Raw genomic sequence first — 20818 nt, forward strand, 5'->3', positions numbered from 1 at the left:
ACTACCTCATGCATGTACTTAAATAGGCACAACCGCGGATCCACAACAGAGATGTTTGGGCTTCTAATGCTTCAAGCGTATACAAAGGTGCTCGGTAACGTCAAGCGGAGATCAATGGTGCTAATATGCAGCTGTGGACAAAACCACTTGATTCTGTATTACTTTGTATTGATCTTTAAAGAGTCTCGCATTGGTCCTCTGGTACTCTCCCACTTTAAGCAGGTGGAATACTCCTAAATCTGATGTCTAGTGTTTTGTTTTATGGTTTTTTTTGTTTGTCTTGAAATTTTTAGTTTGTTTTGGGGTTTTGTTCAGGCTTTTTATCCTTCACACCCCACATCCAGAGTTCATACTGACATCCATTTTTTTTCCATCCCATTCTGAATGGATTTTAGGCCACTGATCTCTCTCGCTCTCGCTCTCAAACAAATGACATCACAAAGTCTATTGTACCTATTTTGTATATGTGAGATGTTTAAATAAATTGTGAAAAGTTCTGAAATAAAGCATGTCCAATGTTCCAAAACACACTACTCACTGACTTAAGTGCTTTCCTGTTGACACAAAAGTTGGTGTCACTTACTTTTTCTTTTAGTTTGACTGATGACTGACGGATCAACATCAGTGAAAACATGCTCACCTCATCCATGCCAATGTGTGATTACTAACATGCCTCTTCTTGTACGGTTGCATCCTCTATATGTCTTCTTTTCCTTGCCTATTACTGCTTTTGCATCCAAATAAATATGGATTGCAGTCAGCCCTTTGACATTTTCTAAATAAGCGTCTCATTCAGGAAGTTGAAACAAATTGTAAGACTTTATAGTCATAAGAAATAGTGTTATCCATTCAAATTTCGAATTTCATATATAATTCAAAGCAGCTAAAACAGAAATAACACCACTGTATTAGTACATTAGTATTCTGCGACCAACGCTGCAATCCTACGTAGACCTCCAGAGGGCAGTGTTGTCACTATTTCGGTTATGTCCTGCGCAGTAAGCCTAACAGCAAAAGTAAGCACAATGATTCAAATGTTGTTCTTTTTTGTCTTTGTTGGACTGGTAACGATGATGGTTTGATGAGGTATCTTCATGATACAAAGACCACTCGTCTTTGGAGAATTGTTGTCATTTAGACATTAAGGTAATTGAGAGGCTTTTAAAGAAGTGGCAGAAAGAGAATCGAAAGGTAGGTACACCATTCAAATAAGAGTCGATCAAGCAAGAAGGACCAGCAGTTAGCATTTTCTGGACATATGAACCTCCTGTTCAGAAGGTGGCGGTAGTGCACACCAAAGGCTGCTTGCCAACCGCCCCAATAAAGAACAGCCGTAGAAGAAGAAGGAGAACTACTCTGTTGCAGCCTAGGATGGGTCTGACGACGGAAGAAGGGAGGGGGGTCGTGGCGTCTGACGCGTCGGTGGAGCTCACAGCTGCTTGTTGTCATGGAGGAGCAAAGATGGCGGGTCTTGCCTATAGCCTGGGCAAGCGAGAAATAAACCAACATTTTACCATTAAAAACGCCAAGTTGATATCGCTGGCGCTTGTTATTTTACTCGTCATATTCCACGCGGTTTCGCGGTATTTTGGAGGTGAGTGGTCGCCCTTTCCTTTAAAGTTCTATAGAGCGAAGGCTTGACACATGCTAATGCTAAAGCTAGTAAGCTGGTTGTTTATGTCTACCTTTTCACCCACCTTGGGTGCAGTCCCGTTACGGTCACGTTACCTGTAAGGTGGAGGTGTGGCTTTCAAGTATGAAGTTAGATAGCTTTAGGCGACAAAGCTGACTGGTATTTGCGGTCTTGGCTAACACAGTCGAGCCAGCGCTAACGTTCACTTAACGGTGTTTACATGCTCCTGACAGCATGCTTGACCGCTTCACTTCTGCAAAAGAACTGAATGGTGAATGAAGTCCAGCGAAAACGGTTTTATTTCCGTTATCCACATAAATTTTGTACACTGTCATTTACTTGAACAGCTTGGCGGTAGGGGATTTTATTGCTTAAAACCCCGACAAAAGTCCTAACCAGAGTAAATGGAGAAGCATGGCTTTGCAACATTTTGCATTTTGAAATTGTGTTCACTTCCTGCGTGAAAAGGGGTGGGAAAGGTATCAGAGAATCATATGCTTCCAATGCTACCTTGTTTTTTCTGTTGTCGAAATTTATGACAACGACAGGTGTTGCTTGTTATTCCTGCCAGACATTGCAGGCTGTTTGCATCCACACCCACAACTCTTCGACTGCAGAAAGTCGATCACCTGTTGGTCTGTTGGAGCAACATCTTGTCCTCCTCCGCTATCATGTGGAGCCCAGTCACTGACACTGTTCATGCATGTCGGCTAGACTATACACATACATGTGGGTAGTGCATGCACATACAGTCATTGTGGGTTTATTTATGATGGACAATTCAATGGTAGCGAGTGCTGGCAGCTAAACTGTGTCAAATCGCTAAAAGTCACGGACAGCAAACATACTTAACTTGTGCGTGTGTTAATTTGGCACATTTGTGTTTACGTATTGGAAAATCTTTTTGAGTAGTCAGAGGTCCTAAATGTGACCTGTGTTGTGATTGGATGAGCCGGGACAGGAAGAGGGAGCTTTTTTGTGTGTGCAGACTGTGGTTGTATTTTGGTATGGTGTTGGTTAGGGCTGCAACCAATTAATGGGTCGATTAATTTTTTTTCCTGATTAATCAATATAACTAATTAAGAAAACTGACAGCATCAGAGGATATTTGCATATTTAACTGAAAACTATTATGATTATCAAAAATAGTTGTCGATTAATTGGATCATGGATTAATCGTTGCAGCTGTAGTTTCAGTTGAACGTGACTGTTTGGTTTGAATAAAGCCATTGTTCATGGACAAGCCAAACAGGTGTGCCTAATAAAGTGGCTGGTGATTGAATGTATATACAGCACATGGGATTGTGTTCGTGGGAAGGGAGCTTTGTTTACACGCGGAGAGCAGCTGCTGCATCTTGTGATGACACTAAATGGCCATGTCTCTCTGCACTCTGCCAAACCTTCCATAGTCTCCCTTCCTATTGATTGATTCAATTGCAGATGACTCTTCTCATTTGGCACACACAAATAAACGTCTGTCTCCGAAGGCTTGCTTTATTTTGTGCCCTTCTCCATAGCGGAGCCCAGTGTTACTGATAGCGCCGAGTGGGTACAGATAGGGGAAGCTTCATTCAAGCTGATGGAAATTATTTGAGAATGCAGAGCATTGTTTAGAGCCCGGTCTTACCAGTAGCTTCTCTGTGTTCTGCCCCCCACCCCCAGGCGGAGATTCATGTGAATGGCTGCTGTCCAGCGGACGTTACTTGGGGGAGAACGTTTGGCAGCCTTATGGCTGCATGATGCACAAATACAGAAGCATGTGAGTAGCACCAACTGTGGGGGATATTGTAAGTGCATGTGAAACTAAGTAGACAATGGGCCCTGCTTGTGCATTTGTAGTGTATGACTCTCTTTCTTTGTTTCACAGTGAAGCTAAAACATGCCTTTCAGAAAAGCGAGTGGCCTTTCTAGGAGATTCCCGAATAAGGCAGTTGTTTTATTCCTTCATCAAAGTTATTGACCCTGGTCAAAGAGAAGAGGGTAATAAGGTATGTGTGGTATTATGTATTGTATAGCAACGGGCAGTTTTAAGCCAAAAAAACAAAACCAATCATTTTATAAGAACTCGGCCTGTATCTCTTCCATTGAAATACAAACCAGGAAGTGAAAAGGCATCTCACTGTGTTGTGTGAAGGAGGTTAAACCTGTTTATGGTGTTATATTTGTATTAAAAAAAAATCATGTGTTGGTTAAGTCGTGGCATCGTTGTTTAGACATTTTGGCTAAATATATACGCCCACATTTGTTTCAGATGAGTCTACCCCCTTTTTTGGGGGTATATACAATGTCAATATAGCTGGGAACACAATATTCTGTGTGCCTTGGAAAATCAGTCAGCTCAGTTCTTCATGATCCGTCAATCAACTATGATGCCCATTCCTGAAATGCCATTCAAAGAATTCCAGTCAAACATAAACACGTAGCAACATACTTAGTATTAGTCAATTGCTACCCACAATAAAAGCTTTCCGGTTTGAGTTCAAGCTGGAGAGTCACGCTCTGTTTGTCCTTTTGTGTCCCCATGTCCGACCGACTGAAGCATGCAGAGATTTCTTTTGAAGAAAAGAGCTCCTCTCTTTACGTGGTGAGCTATTTGTAGATGTGTTTTTATATAAGCCGTGGCCATCATCTGACAGCAGAGGAAAAACATCCGCCTTTCTTTGTGTTTCAAGGACTTCCTGTGGTATCCTGAGGCAAATAATTCAATGAAGGAGCGCGTGATATCATGGACACGGGTATGTATGGATATTGTTGATTTTAATATTCTGAAAATGTTTCCGCAACTTATGCATTGTTTTTGCAGGAAGGTTCAGCAAAGCCAGATGTTGTCATCCTCGGTGCTGCAACGGTACGCCCTTAAAAAAAGAAGTCCAATGGCACATTTTTAAACTGAAAGCATCCTTCATTCTCGCTATTTCATTATTTACCACAGTGGTCTATCAAGTTGCATGGAGGCTGCGGTGAGACGCTGCAGCAGTACAAAGACAACATGACAGCCATCGGCATTCACCTGGAGAGACTGGCCAAGCATGGGGAGATCTATTGGGTCCTGCAAGGTCTGCTTCTAATTCACAAAAGTCAAAGAAAAATACGGCTGCTGGCGTTTCCCTTTCACCTCAGTGATGAATCTCCCATGTGATTGCCACAGTCATAGCGCATGCCATTTAACCACAGAGTTGACTTTGTGTTTTTCAGGCTCATTTGTCTTTGCAATCATCACAATTATGTTGTGCAGCAGAGTCTTCATCCCGATAGTCAACAATTACTGAGACGTTTGCTTGGCAAAGTAAATCTAAACCAAATGGTGCGCGCTCACAAACAGTGTCGTTCACTACATGTTAATAATACCCAATGTACCCAATCTGTGCATAAAAGTAGTGATGGAACTTTTTAATCTCCCTTCCAAGGCTGATGGCATTTCACAGTCCACCTGTGCATAGTTGCGTCCTCTGCTTATCAGTGATCTTGACGGACATGCGATTGTCCTTTTCAGAGCTGTCTTTCACGGTATGTGAGAAAACACAACAGGTGCCATAAATACTAGCGTCACAGGCCAGTCTGATGGGTTTTAGCCGGGCAAAATGGGTGAGCAGCTCATCTGACACAGTCTCCTTAAGTGCTTTCTCACATACCTCAGACCACACCCACTTTGCATCGGCCTGCATCAGTGCATTTATTGGGTTCAGATTGGCTCAATTTGGGAGAAATTAATAATTAATTATATAACGTCAGCTGTGACACTGTTTCTATTTTCTCTGTTGCTATATGCACACCGTGCTTGTCAATGATGTGTCCACAGTCTGAGATTGAGTTTTTGAAGGTATTTAAAACTCAAATGTACAGGCCATATTAGCCAAGCAAGTCATTTGAGGTTCTCCAGGTGGACGTTACCACTTGAGCCATCAGTTTCTGTCGTGCTGCTGAGATGCTGCTTACACAGTCCTTCAGGAGTGTTTCATAATGAGGAATTTCCTGTGTGGCTCCTCCACTTTCATTTGTAGGTAGGCTTGTGCTAAGCCAGTCTTTTGAAAACCTGTAGGGTCACTTAAAAGTCACCGTATATTCCAACGCCTTCAGTATTTCCTTCTTAGTTACTGGGGTCCATTCAACTATTGACAAGCTCTCGGATGTTACCAAGTTCTGCTTCCGCCTTTTGGATGCAGGTCCAAATTCCGATGGAGGTTAGAATCAGGCCATATATGGCACTGGGCGGTCTTTGTGGAATCTTCACATACTAAAATTGGTGGCTCTCCACTTGTGGGCACACACGGCATGAGATACATTGTCTTTGTATGTCTTCAGCTTGGAACCTGATACATCTGGAGTGAGCCAGATCATTCCAAACAGGTTCTTTTGCAGAGCAGAGTTGGCTAGTTTGATTCCATGTCCTGTATGTATGATAGACCATATCAACCTCATTGGATTATGAGACCTAGATCATCTCTCGTCTCAAGCTATTAACATCATTATTGTCTGATCTTGGTGCATGCATGCATCTTTGTTAGAATTTAGGCAATAGAGATGTAAGGTGGTGTAAGTTCTATGTGGTTGTGTCATTTCCAAAAACAGCCAATGAAACCCGACAGTTCCTCCTAAGTGACCTAATTACCTTTACCTTTTAGACCCAGTCAATGAGGAAGTGTTGCGCAGCGACAGGAAGATGATCACCAACCAGCAGTTGGACCAGTACAATGAGGCGGCCGTGCACGCCCTCCGCAGCAGCAAGGGTTCCAACGGGTCCGGAGTCAAGCTGCTCTCTGCGTCCCGCCTGGCGGCGTTGGAGATGATCAGCCAGTCAGACGACGGACTGCACGTCCCAGAAAGCAGCAGGAATGTGGTTCGTTGGATTCAAGTCAAGTTCACGCCGTTGAATAATATCATAATAATATCATAATGTCTGTCATAATAACTGCTGTGTCGTGTCAGGGAGCCATGGTCCTGATGAACGCCGTGTGCAACAAGCGCCTGAGGCCCATCGACGGCTCCTGCTGCCAGACGTTACCGCCGCCCAACTTCCTCCAGAAACTATCCGCGTGCTTCTTCGTGGGTTCCGCCCTCGTCCTGCTGACCCTTCACCTCCTCTGCAACAACCGCCACCACCGGCCCGTTCCGCCAGACGTGGAGAGTCTGGAAGAGAAAAAGCCAGCCACGGCAGCTGCCCCGCTGGGTCTGAAAGCCACGTTGCAGACCCTGTGCAAGATGGGAGTCATCATGGCGTACTTTTACCTCTGTGACCGGGCTGATGTGTTCATGAAGGAGCAGAAGTTCTACACACACTCCACGTTCTTCATTCCGCTCATCTATATATTTGTCCTGGGGGTGTTCTACAGTGAGAACAGCAAAGAGGTCCTGAGATAACTTTAGTTGTGCCTCCATGGAGACTTTACTGAAGTTCTTTCCTTTCCCCGCAGACCAAATTATTAAATCGAGAGCAAACGGATGAGTGGAAAGGCTGGATGCAGCTGGTCATCCTCATCTATCACATATCAGGAGCCAGCGCTGTGAGTCCTTCTAATATCATCACTACACACGTCTTAGGGACGGGCTTTAATACAAAGTCAATGACTGTCTTTTAGTTCATTCCAGTGTACATGCACGTGCGGGTGTTGGTGGCCGCATACCTTTTCCAGACCGGATACGGACACTTTTCCTTTTTTTGGCTGAAGGGAGACTTTGGACTGTATCGAGTGTGCCAGGTGAGACTTTATCTGCACAGGACAAAGCCATCAGCACGGTCAATTATTGTCTATTCTCTTCCTCCAGGTTCTTTTTCGTCTCAACTTCCTGGTGTTGGTGTTGTGTGTGGTGATGGACAGGCCGTACCAGTTCTACTACTTTGTTCCACTGGTCACCTTCTGGTTTGTCATCATCTACGGCACGCTGGCCATGTGGCCTCAGATCCTCCAGAAGAGGGCCAACGGTACGTGCCTGAGCTCAAAGACGTTGAAATGTGTTTGGATTTGAGCTTATCTTTTGTATTTTGTGCAGCTAGCAGCATGTGGCATCTTTGTGTCCTGGCCAAGCTTCTGGGCCTCCTGGTGTTCATCTGCATCTTTGCGTACTCGCAGGTCAGCCTTAAATACCTGCTGTCAAACCAGGCCATCACCTGTTCGTGTCATCATCTGGTCCTTGTGCTTCCTAGGGTTTCTTTGACAGTATCTTCTCAGCCTGGCCCATTTCCAAGCTGTTTGAGCTGAACGGAAGCATCAGTGAGTGGTGGTTCCGATGGAAGCTGGACAGATTTGTAAGTGGCATCCCATCACTGGCATCAGATGGATGCCATTTTTCCTTTGGGAGCCGACCGCTTTGGATGTGTTGTGTTGCAGGCGGTGATACACGGCATGTTGTTCGCCTTCATCTACCTGGTTCTACAGAAGCGCCAGGTGCTGTCCGAGGGCAAAGGAGAGACGCTCTTCTCAGCGAGGATCTCCAACCTGCTCCTCTTCCTCTCTGTCATCACCTTCATCGTAAGACAACTCTATAATGTTTCAACTTGGAACTTGTAGCTTTTTTACCTCTGTTTTATCGTTTATGGTGGATGCTCTGAAAGCTTTATTGTCACTGTAGTCAAGACATACAAACCAATGGCTGACCAGCATAGGGATTATCATAAAACAGAAGAATTCAGGTAAAAATGGAGGAAAAACAAAAACCCTTTGGCCAATGTCACAAGTAAACGTGCAAGAAATTGGTTGTGTTGACAACCACTTATGTTTACATCAGGCAATCCAAGGGGTGTTGACATAAAGAGGTTCCACTGTAATAATTCAGGCCTACATTTGTTACAATTTGTTGTGTCGATAATAAGTTATAGTATTAAGTTAATAATTTTGGTTGCAAAGGCAGAGCTGTGAGGCGCTGGTGTACCTAATCCTTCAATTATTCTAATTACTAAAGTCAACTGGCTTGATCAGGAATAATCTTCCTCAATGTCTTCATCTCGGTTACAAAATCATAAAATAAAAAAACCCCAAACCATATTATTGTGAGCAAAAGATTAAAGGCTTTCTTCTGCGTTCATTCCAGACATATTCCGTGTGGGCGAGCAACTGCAACAGCAAAAGCGAGTGCAACGAGATGCATCCGTACATCTCTGTGGTGCAGGTACGCATGCTCCTTCATGGATCCCGTTTCAAACCTTCACGCCAGGACCTAAGGGAGGTGTTTGCTGTGTCATCCTCAGATCTTAGCCTTCATTCTAATTAGGAACATTCCCGGCTACGCCCGCTCCATCTACAGCTCCTTCTTTGCCTGGTTTGGGAAGATCTCTCTGGAGGTAAGACAAACCCGAATGGCTCCAATGTAGAACTCAATGAAACGGGACTACACTAAATGTGCCATTAAAAATAGCAGATATGTGAGTAAAACATAGAAAATTGGGATTATAAAATGCTAATTTTAGCTCCAGTTTCATTACATTTGCATAGGTCCAACAATAACATAAAATATTAATAAGTGATAACTCATATTATGGACCTTACAACTATGAATGCTTAGAAACACTAAACCACCACCATTTGTCATCTCTATTTAATAATAGATTATAAAATAAAATATTAATTAGCTAGGCTGTGATGATGAAACTGTTGTCCTGCCTTGCTGCAATACCTTGGATTCTATGTACAAATATTGTAGTAGCATACTTGTTAAGATGAACTTTTCCTCTATATAATTATTGGCACATTATTTCATATTTGCAGTGTACACAAACACATGCCATAAAAACAGCACTTAACTTCTGTTTTGCTGCCACCTGGCGGCCAAATGTGTCCTTGCAGCTGTTCATCTGCCAGTACCACATCTGGCTGGCGGCAGACACCAAGGGGATCCTGATCCTGATCCCCGGAAACCCATCTCTGAACATCATGGTCAGCTCGTTCATCTTTGTGTGCGTCGCTCACGAGATCTCCCTCATCACCAACGACCTGGCCCAGGTGATCATCCCCAAGGACACCGCCGCTCTACTCAAGAGGGTGGGTGCCATGGGGGTCCTGGCTCTGCTGGTACAGCTGACGACCAGAGACAGCTGGACCAAGTTTGACCACAGGGTGTGACTGAAACCCGCTGACTCACTCTTGAGACGGTACGAGGGGGGCGGGGGGCGGCGGAGGGGCCACCTTTTTTGAAAGGCTGCTGAAAATGTGTTGTGAGACAACGCTGACTTTTCTGACTGCTGTGATAGTCACACACTGAACGACAACTTCCATGTAGAAGAGATTGTTTCAGCTCCGGACTGGACGTCCCTGCAGGGAAGGATCTCCTAACTACAAACTCCGTCCGCTTCTCAACACGTGCTGCATTCTGCTTCCACCGAGACTGTGTGAGTATTTGACTTTAAACAGGAAAATATGCAACACACAGACCGAGAACAAACCCCCCCACACACACGCCCCCTTTGACATATTTTTGCTAATAATGTTGGAGTAATCTGGTACTGTGGTCATTCTGCTGTAGCTCTGAAATTCTATGTGATATGTACAGTATTTAATTATTTAAAATGAAGCTTATATTTTATACTTTTTTTCTTTTATTTTGTACTTTTTGTCAAGTGAAGAAAAGTATTGCAGTGCTCCAGCTGTGTTTTAGTGCTCGGTCTGCCTCATAGAACACGACTCCAAAAAAGGTTAACAAGCAGCGCTTCACTCTACAACGTAGCCTCATGTACCAACATGTACCAACATGCACTGACTGGCCCGACTACCACGCAAATATTCTTTTTGTTATCCTCTCCGATTTAAAGGTAAAGGCAGGATTTAGCACTTTTATTTAATGTAAAAAATGAGTTGGACGTGCAGCTAATTTTCTGCACTCAATCCAACTTTTATTAAGACAATGAAAAGACTGATGCTTTTTTATATTTGTAATAATACATTATTACATGGATCACTTCCAGTCATGTCAGCGTTTCACTTGTTTACTTTCTCATTGCAGTACAGCGCTACTTTTGGTCTCTGGCCTTAATTGTTGGTTTTGGTAGTGTAAAAGCAACAACTATTTATACTCTTTGAAATGTTACACGAGTAACCTTTTTTTTGTGATGTCTTAAAAAAATGTGAAATGTATCCATATTTATAAATGCCTTTATTCTGCTGTTCATAATGTTGGTAATAACTTGATAAAATGTGCACTTTTGCATTCTATTGTTGTTTGTTTACTGAATATTGGGACAAAATGAGTGAATTAATAGTGTGCGTTTAGTGGAAAAATCCCTTTTCCTTGTGCAAAGAAAGTATAAATATACGTGACTTTTTGCAAACAAACTACAATATTGAAATGTTCCCTTTAAGACACTTTGGAGGCATGCTGATTGGCACAAACGTTAGTTACGTACGTGGACAAACATGGCATTTTTTCAGTTACAAATTCAGTGCTTCCGCCACCTTTCTCTCCTCAGGAATACCATTTACCTAAAAACAAGGAAAATACAAGGAGTTACTGCAAGTCCTTGCATGCGAATCATCAACAGTTTAAAAAAAATATATATATATATATATATATAGACCAAGTAGTCCAAATAAATGGACTTCCAGCCCTACCTCCAACCTTCTAAATGTAGACATGACATAGTTATCTCCTTTGTTAGCAGTGAAAAGAAAGAGGAGCGTGTTAATGCACCATGCACACCACAAGAGGGCGCACTCGCATCAAAATTAGTAGCTTTGTGATTACATAGCTGGAATTAAAAGTAGAATAAGACTGAGTCCAGGATTATTCCTACATGCAAGCAACGCATGCACATATGTCATGCAGGTAACACACACCTGATGGCTGCTGTTGTGGTATAGTAATCTGATTTTGCAGGTTCCTGAAGTAGAAATGCACATGCAAGAGCCTTAATCCACATGTGAAAAACATGTTCCACATATTTGTCTGCTCCAACTCATTAGGCCACATCATGGGACACCTTAAACCTCTTGAGGAAAAAAAAAATGATTAGAAGCTGTACTCACGTCTGCGTCTGCATGAGTGGCATGCTGGTGGTCTCGTAGTTGTCCGGGTGGATGGGCGGGACTACCTCTCCGCTGACGGGATTGAAGACAGGTAGCGTGGAGAGCGGCCATGAGATTTCCCGGTTCTTAGACATGCTGCGCATCTCTTTGGTGGACTTTTGGATGGAGCTGTGGTGGACCAGCTGGATCCTGGAGATGGTAGACGGTAGACACACACACGTTACATTCATGTTGTTCAGCCATGTCTTACATCACAGAAGCTTTTTAATATTCTTTTTAATTGTTTACTATTGAAACTAGATTTAGGGGCAGCCCACTAGATGAATGGATGCTAACACACAGAATGAACAAGATGCTGATGAAAAAAGCAAAATGGAGGACAAAAAGTAAATAAGACACAGGAGAGGTGAAAGACTTACGCTGATGTTTGCATGTTTCTTTTTTGCCTAGAAACAAAACAAAAATGGGTGAATTAAATACTAATAGCAGTAGTAACACACACACACACACACACACAGACATGATGGGGTGGACACGCCTCTCCCAAGCCTGTAAAAGGTGAAATGATGACATTGGGGTTGATGAACAGCCATCGCTATGGCAACGCTACACAAGTGAATGGTCATGAAAAGCTGCAGTTCCCGGTCCCAATTGGCGCTAACTCCCTAGCTCCCCCCCCACCACCCCCACCCTACCTGGATTGCATACCAAAATACAAAGAGACACACTTACACCCCCTCCCTTCGGCAGCACATAGTGTAGCCGAGGATGAAGAGGAGCGCAACCGCCACCGCGGCGGGGACAGCCAGCGTCACGATGAAATCTGTGAAGTAGTCCCGGCTCTTCAGGGACTCAGACGGGGGGTTGTACTCCCCGAATTCAGGTAGGATTCCAGGGCCCGGTTCGACGCGTGTAACGTACACTGGGACCACTTTGTTGATGTCGACCTACACGAGACAAATTGCATGTTAACTGCGTGCTAACACGAGGCTAACACGTGCTGCTTCCTCACCAGGGAGATTTTACACCAGTCGATGTGAAACTGAGCTCGGAACTTCTTGTCACAGCTGATGACGGGTTCCATCTCCTGGCTGCAGCGGAGCTGGTTGTGAGGGCTCTCCACCTCGCGTAGGCACGACGAAAAGGGAACGTCGGCACCAACCATCACGTACACGCTGTGCACAAGTAAGTCACATGACGCTTTCATGTGGTCTGCATCAGAGGTAAGATTTCTTACAGTCCTAAACGCTCACCCTTCCTTCAGGTTATTAATGGGCAGTGGCACACGCCCGCCGCGGTCTAACGCTGATGTGATGTTGATGGCGTTCAGGCGCTCGGGTTGCCATACGTTCTTCACGGCACCTAGGAAGTCCCCCAGCACCTCACTGGCCAGCATCTCCTCAACGTTCATGTTTTTGATGTAAAACTCAGCCTGGTAGGGCAGCGGGAACTCTGGCGGTGGAGATGAAAAGGCGAGAGAGAGGACGAGGGCAAATGTTAATCCAGAAAGCTCTGACCAGGAGATCTCGCCACATCCTGCTGGGCCAGATGGAGCATGGTAGTACAGTTCCATGTACAGTAGCACATACATGCACACATGTGAGGTGCTGGTCCAGGCATTACAAGGAACAGCTGGTTCCCTGAAACCGCCATCTTTCCACTACAAGATGATATCATTAATCGTGACGTGCCATTATCTCTTATTTTCATTATTAAATACAATCAAACATTGTCATCAATAATACATATAAAACATTAATCTTAGTAATGTCTTATATGTATTAATGATGAATATGTTTCATATAAAATGACACCATTCCACAAGTGATTTTACGCCCAGTGTTTAATCAGGCATGTTTGAGTGTGTGTGTGTGTTAAGCTCCCACGTTGGCGCTGCTTACCCTCGGTGGCCATGATGTTTATGACCAAGTTGTGCCGTGCCGTCTCGAAAGTGCGTCGGTTATAGGCGGTAATCTGCAACACACACAGAGGGTTGAGGGTTTAAGCTCAGATCAGTGAAGCTTATACAACAGCGGTTCTCTGGACGGGCCTGAGCAGGGTAGGCCTCTCTACACCCAGCCGGGACGCTGCGTGGAGGAGGAGCATGCTGGGACCACTAAGCCTTTTGGGAAAGGAATTTCTGCTGTAGCTTACAAAGAAAGCACAAACAACGTAATGGCATTAAGCCCAAAAAGCAGAACATTGTATCATGCTAATTACAGCAAATTAGCTGAGCTCATTAAACCAGCACTATATCTTTCACTCTGCATTGGTTCCATAGTGGAATGAAAGGACAGAGGGAACCCTCCTGTCATGTCAGCTTTTGTCACAGTACGTGGAGGCGGGGCTATGAGAGTGGATCCACAGGAAGTGGAGTGCTAGCAGTTAGCAAGCAAATGCGTGCAAGTGTGGATGTGCAGCAGAACCCACACTGTGTATGTGTATTTTTAAATGCATGAAATGGCGATGTTTGAGGGGTTACTATGTAGTTTTTTGGGGTTTTTTTTTTTTCAACGTGCTTCTAATGCCAGTGTTTGAGGGCGGTGATTTTTGACAAAAAACGTAAGAGGTTAGTATGTCGTTTTTTTCATTTTTTCAACTTGCTTTTAATGTTCTTTTCTGTCAAAAATAAAAGTGGAAACCTCACACACACTCAACAGGGGACCCAGAAGCATCCAAAGATGGCATAAAATGCCAGATTTTGAATTTGGTGATTTTTGAAAAAAACGTAAGGGGTTAGTATGTCGTTTTTTTTTTCATTTTTTTCAACTTGCTTTTAAAGCACTTTTCTGTCCAAAATAAAAGTGGAAACCTCACACACACTCAACAGGGGACCCAGAAGCATCCAAAAATGGCATAAAATGCCAGATTTTGAATTTGGTGATTTTTGAAAAAAACGTAAGGGGTTAGTATGTCGTTTTTTTTTCATTTTTTTCAACTTGCTTTTAAAGCACTTTTCTGTCCAAAATAAAAGTGGAAACCTCACACACACTCAACAGGGGACCCAGAAGCATCCAAAAATGGCATAAAATGCCATTGTTTGAGGGCGGTGATTTTTGACAAAAAACGTAAGGGGTTAGTATGTCGTTTTTTTTCATATTTTTCAACTTGCTTTTAATGCACTTTTCTGGTCAAAAAGCATATGGGGCAAGGTTTAACATTAATAAAATGGCGCTTTCATCGATATTACCCACAAATGCATCGAGATGAATCTAGATTTCACCCGCCAATTGCCATACCCAGTGAATGACCGATGCACTTGCATTGCACACATCGATTAATATCTAATATTTTCCACACCCTTAGTCTATACAGGCAACTTCTGTGTGAAGCTAATGTGTCTCGTGTCTTTTGTTGTTTCGGTTAGCAACATAAGATAATAGCATATACAGTGTGAAGTGACTATATTCTAGGGAAAGTTTTCATTTGTTTCAAGTGGATGACACACCTTGATCAGTTGAGAAATGGTGTCTACTTAGAATGGATGACACACCTCTATGACTGTGGGCTTGCCCACATGCTCGGCGGTGGGGGAGCCGTAGAGCACCCCATCACTATGAGGACTCCTCTGGATGTAGCGCAGCCAGCCGGGCCGGTCTGGGAAACCCATCAGGTTGGTACTGAAAGTGATGGGGTCGCTCGCGGCATCACCTGCGGGCACAGTATCTTAATGAGATGTACTCCAATGTTCTGACCTATCTAATGTTCATTTAGATCTACGGGACGGAATGTGAAAGTGTTGCCAGCAAAGCACTTTTCCTCGGGTGGAATATTATGAACGCCGCTTTAGCATTTATAGAGCATGACTTTCAACAAGCTGCATGAACTGTAAAGTATTCCAACACACTAAATCACCACATTTGGAAATACTCTACCTGATTTGGGGTAGAGAGGAAATTCCCCTTTGAAGTATTCTCTTTCCAAGACGTGGACAAACAACACTCCCGCTGATGGGTACACGTTGCGGTCTGCGTGGGACCTCGACAAGATGGTGAGCACTGAAACAGAGTTTGCATGTTTTACTTATTATCATGTTGCTAGTACGCTACTGATGATTAGTGTCTATGCTATTATTTGTATGGCTTTGAATATATAAATATTCCTTAAAACACTGGCATTAAGTCAAGGGGTCCTGATGGTCACAGACCGGAGTCCTGGAGCAGGCGCCATGGAGGAAGAAGTAAAGCAGAGACGCATTGAAGTGGTTTCATAATTTTCCTGGCCATTGCATTTTTGGAATAAGAAGGAGGAAACACAATCAATCACGTGTCCGCAATTAAAGGCTGGAGGTTATTTGTTCCTTTTTCTCAAGTCAGCCAGCCCTACTCTTCTACCCACTTATCATCCCTTCATTTCTATTTCCCCCTTTATGTCCTGCTGTGGGTGGGCACTCTTTCTTTAATCGCCATCGGAGACTGAGTGCACGAGAAAGAGAAAAAAAAAGAGGAGTGGGAAAAGAAAAGCAAGTGTGGTCAGGAAACGTGCCTGCAGACACACAGCTCGGCACGCATACAGTGGAAGTCTGTAAACATACTGTACATGTTTTGTATTCTCATCAGCATCAAACTGGCATTGCTAACCCAACTGTCACTATCACATAAGAAGGGGACTGAGGAAGATTCCAAGGAGAATCTCATGAACAGATTAATAGAGGATTTAGCTTCTAATCCGTGGCCACGAAAGAAGAAATCACCATTGTTGAGAGCGACCAAAGTCAGAGAGGTTAAAACAATGATGAAGGGTCACTGCTAGATTTGGATTATTAAACTGTAGTCTTGCTAAAGTGCATTGAGGAGCTGTGAGAAGTCTAAAGCGTGAGCACGCGCATGTTAAATGGGGCAACATCTGACACAGACGCTGACCCGGCCATATGTCTGATGTCCCTGAGGGCTCAGTCACAGCTGGGTATAATCAATGGAATTTTTCATGACACTTGCCATGGTGTTACTTGGAGAAATCAGGCCAGATTTTTCTGGAAATACTTTGGTTTGCATTTGATATGTAAACAAAGGATAGCATATCAATCAGCATTAGATAATACCCAACGTCGTGGCTGGTGTTTTTTTTTTTTACGACAGCACCCTAACATTACAAGACCAAAAACACACACAATGGTTGGTGCCCTCGACAAACCCACACTTACACATTCTATTCTATTACCCACCCCTTCAGTCAGCACACAAAAGAGACAAAGGGCCTCCAGCTTGCACTCAAGCTCAAGAACCGGCTATTCCATGAACAGCCCATCCACACATAATGTACAATGTATTTTTTTTTATGTCAATCACAATGGGTAATAAAACTCTAAAGGTGACTGCATGAGTATTATTTCATGTCTAGAAGGCTCTAAAAATATTTAAACCTGTATTTAGAAGAAAATAAATTGGTTTTCTATGCCATAACTACAGAAAATATACCTATACAATACAAGCAGTTTGCTAAATACAAGGATGAAGAGTCTTGAACCAGTCATGATGTGCTATATATATCACTATATTGACACTTACTATGTATGGTCAAATCACCTCGTACTTCGGTACGTGACAAAAATAAAATAAAAATAAATAAATAAAAAACTTTAATTATATTAGGAAAGCAGGAAGTGAACAAATGTAGCAGTTACTGATTGTAAAAGTACCAGATGGAGGGGTAGGATTTAATAAGCTTTGCTTCTTCCTACTCCTTTAGAACATGTGGAACTTGGAACTGATTATGTGATGCATTCAATTGTAATCTGATGCATGTTCAAATAAAATAAAACCATTACCATTACCAATTACTAATATTGAATTCTATTTTGTGTAAATTCACATGTACATGCAGGTCTGGAATCCTGATAAACAAGGGACACAGAGTTACATTAGATGCCTTCTGCTGTATTGTTTCCCCATTTTTGGTTAATTTTATGCAGCGGCGAAGGAAAAAAAATAACCACCGGCAGAAAAACAGTCCCCAGAGCTCTGTCTCGTGTTTTTATTATTATTATTATCAACGACAGAAAGATTAAATGAAACCAAAATGTGTACCTAAAGCAGCAAAGCGTAATAGCGTATCATCTTTCCAGGTGCCAGGTCTGCTCTCTCAGTGGTAGACGGAAGCAGGTTCGCTGTTTCGCTGTTAGCTACCTTCTCTAGCTAATAGGATATCAATGTGGTTGACTATGATGGACTGAGCCACTGTGAGGCTCTGCTGACAAATCATGGCATCCTGACTCTCTGCCAAGATGGTCTGCAGGGTTCTTACTGTATGTAATACATCAGCCATTCCCGGTTAATGCGTAACTGTCCAATGTAGACTGCGGCATCTGATCCAACAGAGCTTTCTAATGTATAGAAAGACAACAAAAAGGGCTGGAATGTGCAGCCAAGTGTCTTCTGCTAGTCATGTACAGACTTATTCTCTTTACATTTCAGAAAATATCACACTAACCGTTATTAAAAGTGATTTCCATTAATGACTAACAGGCCTTGGGGGGATTTTGGAAATAACTAACCTTGTGCAAGCTGAAGTCTCAGGCGTGATGCCATTGTACCTAAAGTAGCAGAGAGGCCTCCAGCAAGCTGACGCACAGTCAAGGCAAGAACATCCTTTAGTTCCTTCAGCTTCATGTGTGCAAGTCGCTCCAGTCAGGAGGAATGCATGTGGTGCTTTGGTGCTCAGCCGGGTCGTGAGGAAAACAACGATCGCTACTGTTGAGATCAACGCTTTGGCTTTGTGCCGGTGCTGAGTCGCCACTGAGAGCACAACCTGGAAGTGAAAGTAGACTGATGGCGATGGCAGAAGACGAGCAGAGCTGAAGGTAAGCTAAATCTAAGTCAACTATTATCATTCGCTAGTTTTGGAGTCAGAAGACTAGGCCCATGTGTCTCTATGACCATTTCAAGTTGAGTTAATCAGTTGGAGCCGGTAAACAACTGAAAACATTCATGCCAGTATTAATGGGGGGAACCAGCTGAGCGTGACATTGTGTTATGACAGCAAGGAGGAGGGCAGTGGGGAGGGAGGGACAGCGGGTCAACACATGAAGTGTACCACTGCACATGCCCACTCACCATTTCTGTACAAGGCTGTTCTCTGCCTCCAGCCCACGGTTCTCTCCTTTTGGACATGTCTCTCATGCATGACGCTACTGGCATGCACAATGTAGACTAGAGGATCAGTGGATGAAAGAGTGGCCATTTGTCAATGACAGAGCAAATTAATTATTGCAATACTTTCTTCAATTGCACCTAAACCTAACATAGTTGTGATATGACCATGAAGAATAATAGCATCTGAGTTCATTGTAGCAACGTCAGATTATAGGACAAGGACAGATTATATGATGATGGCAGCAGCTACAATTTAGGGCACCTTTTATAATGATTTGCATAACATTCAGGCCTGAATTTGCCTCCATTTTAAGTTTAGCGAGACATAAACAGCTTGTTGCCGATATAAAATGAGGTTATACAGCAAAACTGGTGTTATGAATGAATGACAAGCTTACTAAATGTAAGCTTTGCTGAACAATACACATAAAACAACAATAAAAGGTGGAAGAGGTGCCATTTTTTTGGTTAAAAAAACGTTTATGTCTTGACACTTTTCTGATCATGTTTGTTCGCACTTTGTTCAGCAGCCTTTGAACACACCATAGTTACTGTGGGATGCACTAGCCCACAGGTGTCCAAAATTTTACAAGCGAGGGCCACATAGTGAAAAATGAAAGGATGCAAGGGCCACTTTGATATTTTGTAAAGCTAGCTATTTTGTAAAAATAGAAAGACTTATTTATTTAATAATTCCACTGCATGCAAATAAAATGTTATTTTTCCTCAAAGTTTAAGATGTATTTTTCTCGTGTAATATTTTGACTTTATTCTCCAATTCTGCTGTTTAAAAAAATATAATTTTACTAATATTTCAATGTCATTCTTGTTAATTTTCTTATTATTATATTATGACTTTATTCCTGTAATAAAACCTTTTCCTCAACCTATTTACAACTTTGTTACAACTGTTATTTTTGTTAATATTTGAACTACTAAATTGCATTATTTTTACCCTGTTCTTTTTTTTAAGCCTCTAGGCTGTGTTTAGGCATATTTAAACCTAGATTATGCATTTTGAACAAGAGTGGACAACAATCAAAGAGAGAGGGTTATGAAGCTGAATCTAACGTAATATTATCAACTAATTGCAACTTTTAATGCAAATGTCAATCCGAAAACTGTGTTTGCTAACATTCTAGTATGGACTTGCACATTTTACAATTATTTACATTAACATTCAAAGCTTAACTTGCCTCCATTTTGTAATATTTAGTAGCCTTATGTTGTGAATGAATGACAAGCGTGCTAGAAACAAACAAAATGGGTGCTCCAATTATCTTTTCACAGCTGCCCACACGAGCCAATTACCATAAACCTGTCATTCAAACCAAGGCACGCGCCATCACATATTAATTGTTATTTTAATGGTAGTTTACAATGAATAACGTGTCACGAAGCAACGCAATGAAACAAGCCAAAGAGTGTTATTACAGGTTTAGCGTTGAAGGCACTCCACCCGAATAGCGGTTAAGCTGCATTTGAAACGTTAGCCATTTTCCATGACCCTTCCACTGCGAGCTAACTAGCTAGGTAGCTCGCTAGCAGGCTTCCTGTCATGGAGACCGCATCGAACGTCAACATTTCGTTACATACCGGTCGCCAGCCACACCGCGACGACTGCAGCCGACATGGTGCTTTGTCCTTTGTCCCGAGTCTCACATGAAGCTAGATGTTTCTTCTCAAATCGCCACTGGGTTTGACAACCATGATGTTAAAAAGCATCCTGCAGCATTCCTTCCTCCGCCTCCTTCCTTCGCTCTCACTGGCTGGCTGACACATCTGTATGGAAAAAGACGGCCGTCACTAAAAGGGGAAAATGTTGTAAAATACTGGTTGGGATGGAACGTTCTATTTACACCACGCCTTCAATATCATCAGGGAGAGAAAGAAAATATCTCAAAAATATTTTACCCCTTCTTTTAGGGCACAAAATACGCTTTTTCTCTCCTCAATTGACCTCAAAGACGACACTTTGGTCCAGTGAGCCACGTGACTGACTTTCCAAATATGGAAGTTAGCTAGATAGCTAGCTAGCTAGATCTTACTAACATATTTAAATCGTTTTTTATTAAGATAACAGACTTTATTTAGCCCACATTGGGGAACTTGGCAAACAGTGGCAATAGAAAATAAACATGATG

At 42.8% G+C, this 20818-nt stretch overlaps 2 protein-coding genes across 7 annotated transcripts; one reads left to right on the forward strand and one right to left on the reverse strand.

Annotated features, from left to right (window-relative positions):
* The first annotated feature begins 1347 nt into the window (after nucleotides 1–1347).
* casd1 (CAS1 domain sialic acid O acetyltransferase 1) lies at nucleotides 1348–10777 on the forward strand. Its single transcript, XM_058047767.2, has 18 exons — nucleotides 1348–1594; nucleotides 3296–3392; nucleotides 3501–3621; nucleotides 4173–4217; nucleotides 4306–4368; nucleotides 4437–4481; nucleotides 4566–4689; nucleotides 6256–6470; nucleotides 6560–6979; nucleotides 7045–7134; nucleotides 7210–7329; nucleotides 7397–7553; nucleotides 7622–7701; nucleotides 7776–7877; nucleotides 7960–8100; nucleotides 8660–8737; nucleotides 8817–8909; nucleotides 9412–10777. The coding sequence occupies exons 1-18, from the start codon at nucleotides 1372–1374 to the stop codon at nucleotides 9685–9687; spliced, it is 2490 nt and encodes an 829-aa protein (XP_057903750.2). The 5' UTR covers nucleotides 1348–1371; the 3' UTR covers nucleotides 9688–10777.
* Nucleotides 10696–20607, reverse strand: sgce (sarcoglycan, epsilon). Of its 6 annotated transcripts, XM_078791981.1 has the most exons (14): nucleotides 20589–20607; nucleotides 20271–20456; nucleotides 18636–18731; nucleotides 15459–15581; nucleotides 15077–15234; nucleotides 13485–13557; nucleotides 12837–13035; nucleotides 12596–12758; nucleotides 12316–12530; nucleotides 12003–12029; nucleotides 11584–11772; nucleotides 11395–11438; nucleotides 11170–11207; nucleotides 10696–11040 (listed from the first exon to the last, which is right to left on the reverse strand). In XM_078791981.1, the coding sequence occupies exons 2-14, from the start codon at nucleotides 20305–20307 to the stop codon at nucleotides 10990–10992; spliced, it is 1413 nt and encodes a 470-aa protein (XP_078648107.1). In that variant the 5' UTR covers nucleotides 20308–20456; nucleotides 20589–20607; the 3' UTR covers nucleotides 10696–10989. The 6 variants fall into 6 exon arrangements, with proteins under 6 accessions (XP_078648107.1, XP_057903772.1, XP_057903774.1 ...); XM_058047789.2 differs by lacking the exon at nucleotides 20589–20607 and having other exon boundaries at nucleotides 20271–20553; XM_058047791.2 differs by lacking the exons at nucleotides 11170–11207; nucleotides 20589–20607 and having other exon boundaries at nucleotides 20271–20551.
* Nucleotides 20608–20818: the final 211 nt, after the last annotated feature.

Source organism: Doryrhamphus excisus, linkage group LG7 (genome assembly GCF_037039965.1).
Source record: "Doryrhamphus excisus strain RoL-2023G ecotype Guam linkage group LG7, RoL_Dexc_Guam_v1.1, whole genome shotgun sequence".
Lineage (NCBI taxonomy): Eukaryota > Metazoa > Chordata > Actinopteri > Syngnathiformes > Syngnathidae > Doryrhamphus > Doryrhamphus excisus.

Bases quoted from the DNA above. Each gene is read 5' to 3' on its own strand.
- sgce (XM_078791981.1), bottom strand. From the start codon at position 20,307: ATGTCGGCTGCAGTCGTCGCGGTGTGGCTGGCGACCG. The intron at 11,773-12,002 runs GTAAGTCTTTCA...TACCATCTCCAG, and splicing joins AGAAACATGCAAACATCAGC to GATCCAGCTGGTCCACCACA. The intron at 11,208-11,394 runs GTGTGTGTTACC...CTGCTAACAAAG, and splicing joins ACCACAACAGCAGCCATCAG to GAGATAACTATGTCATGTCT.
- casd1 (XM_058047767.2), top strand. From the start codon at position 1,372: ATGGGTCTGACGACGGAAGAAGGGAGGGGGGTCGTGGCGTCTGACGCG. The intron at 4,482-4,565 runs GTACGCCCTTAA...TATTTACCACAG, and splicing joins TCATCCTCGGTGCTGCAACG to TGGTCTATCAAGTTGCATGG. The intron at 7,554-7,621 runs GTACGTGCCTGA...TATTTTGTGCAG, and splicing joins CCTCCAGAAGAGGGCCAACG to CTAGCAGCATGTGGCATCTT.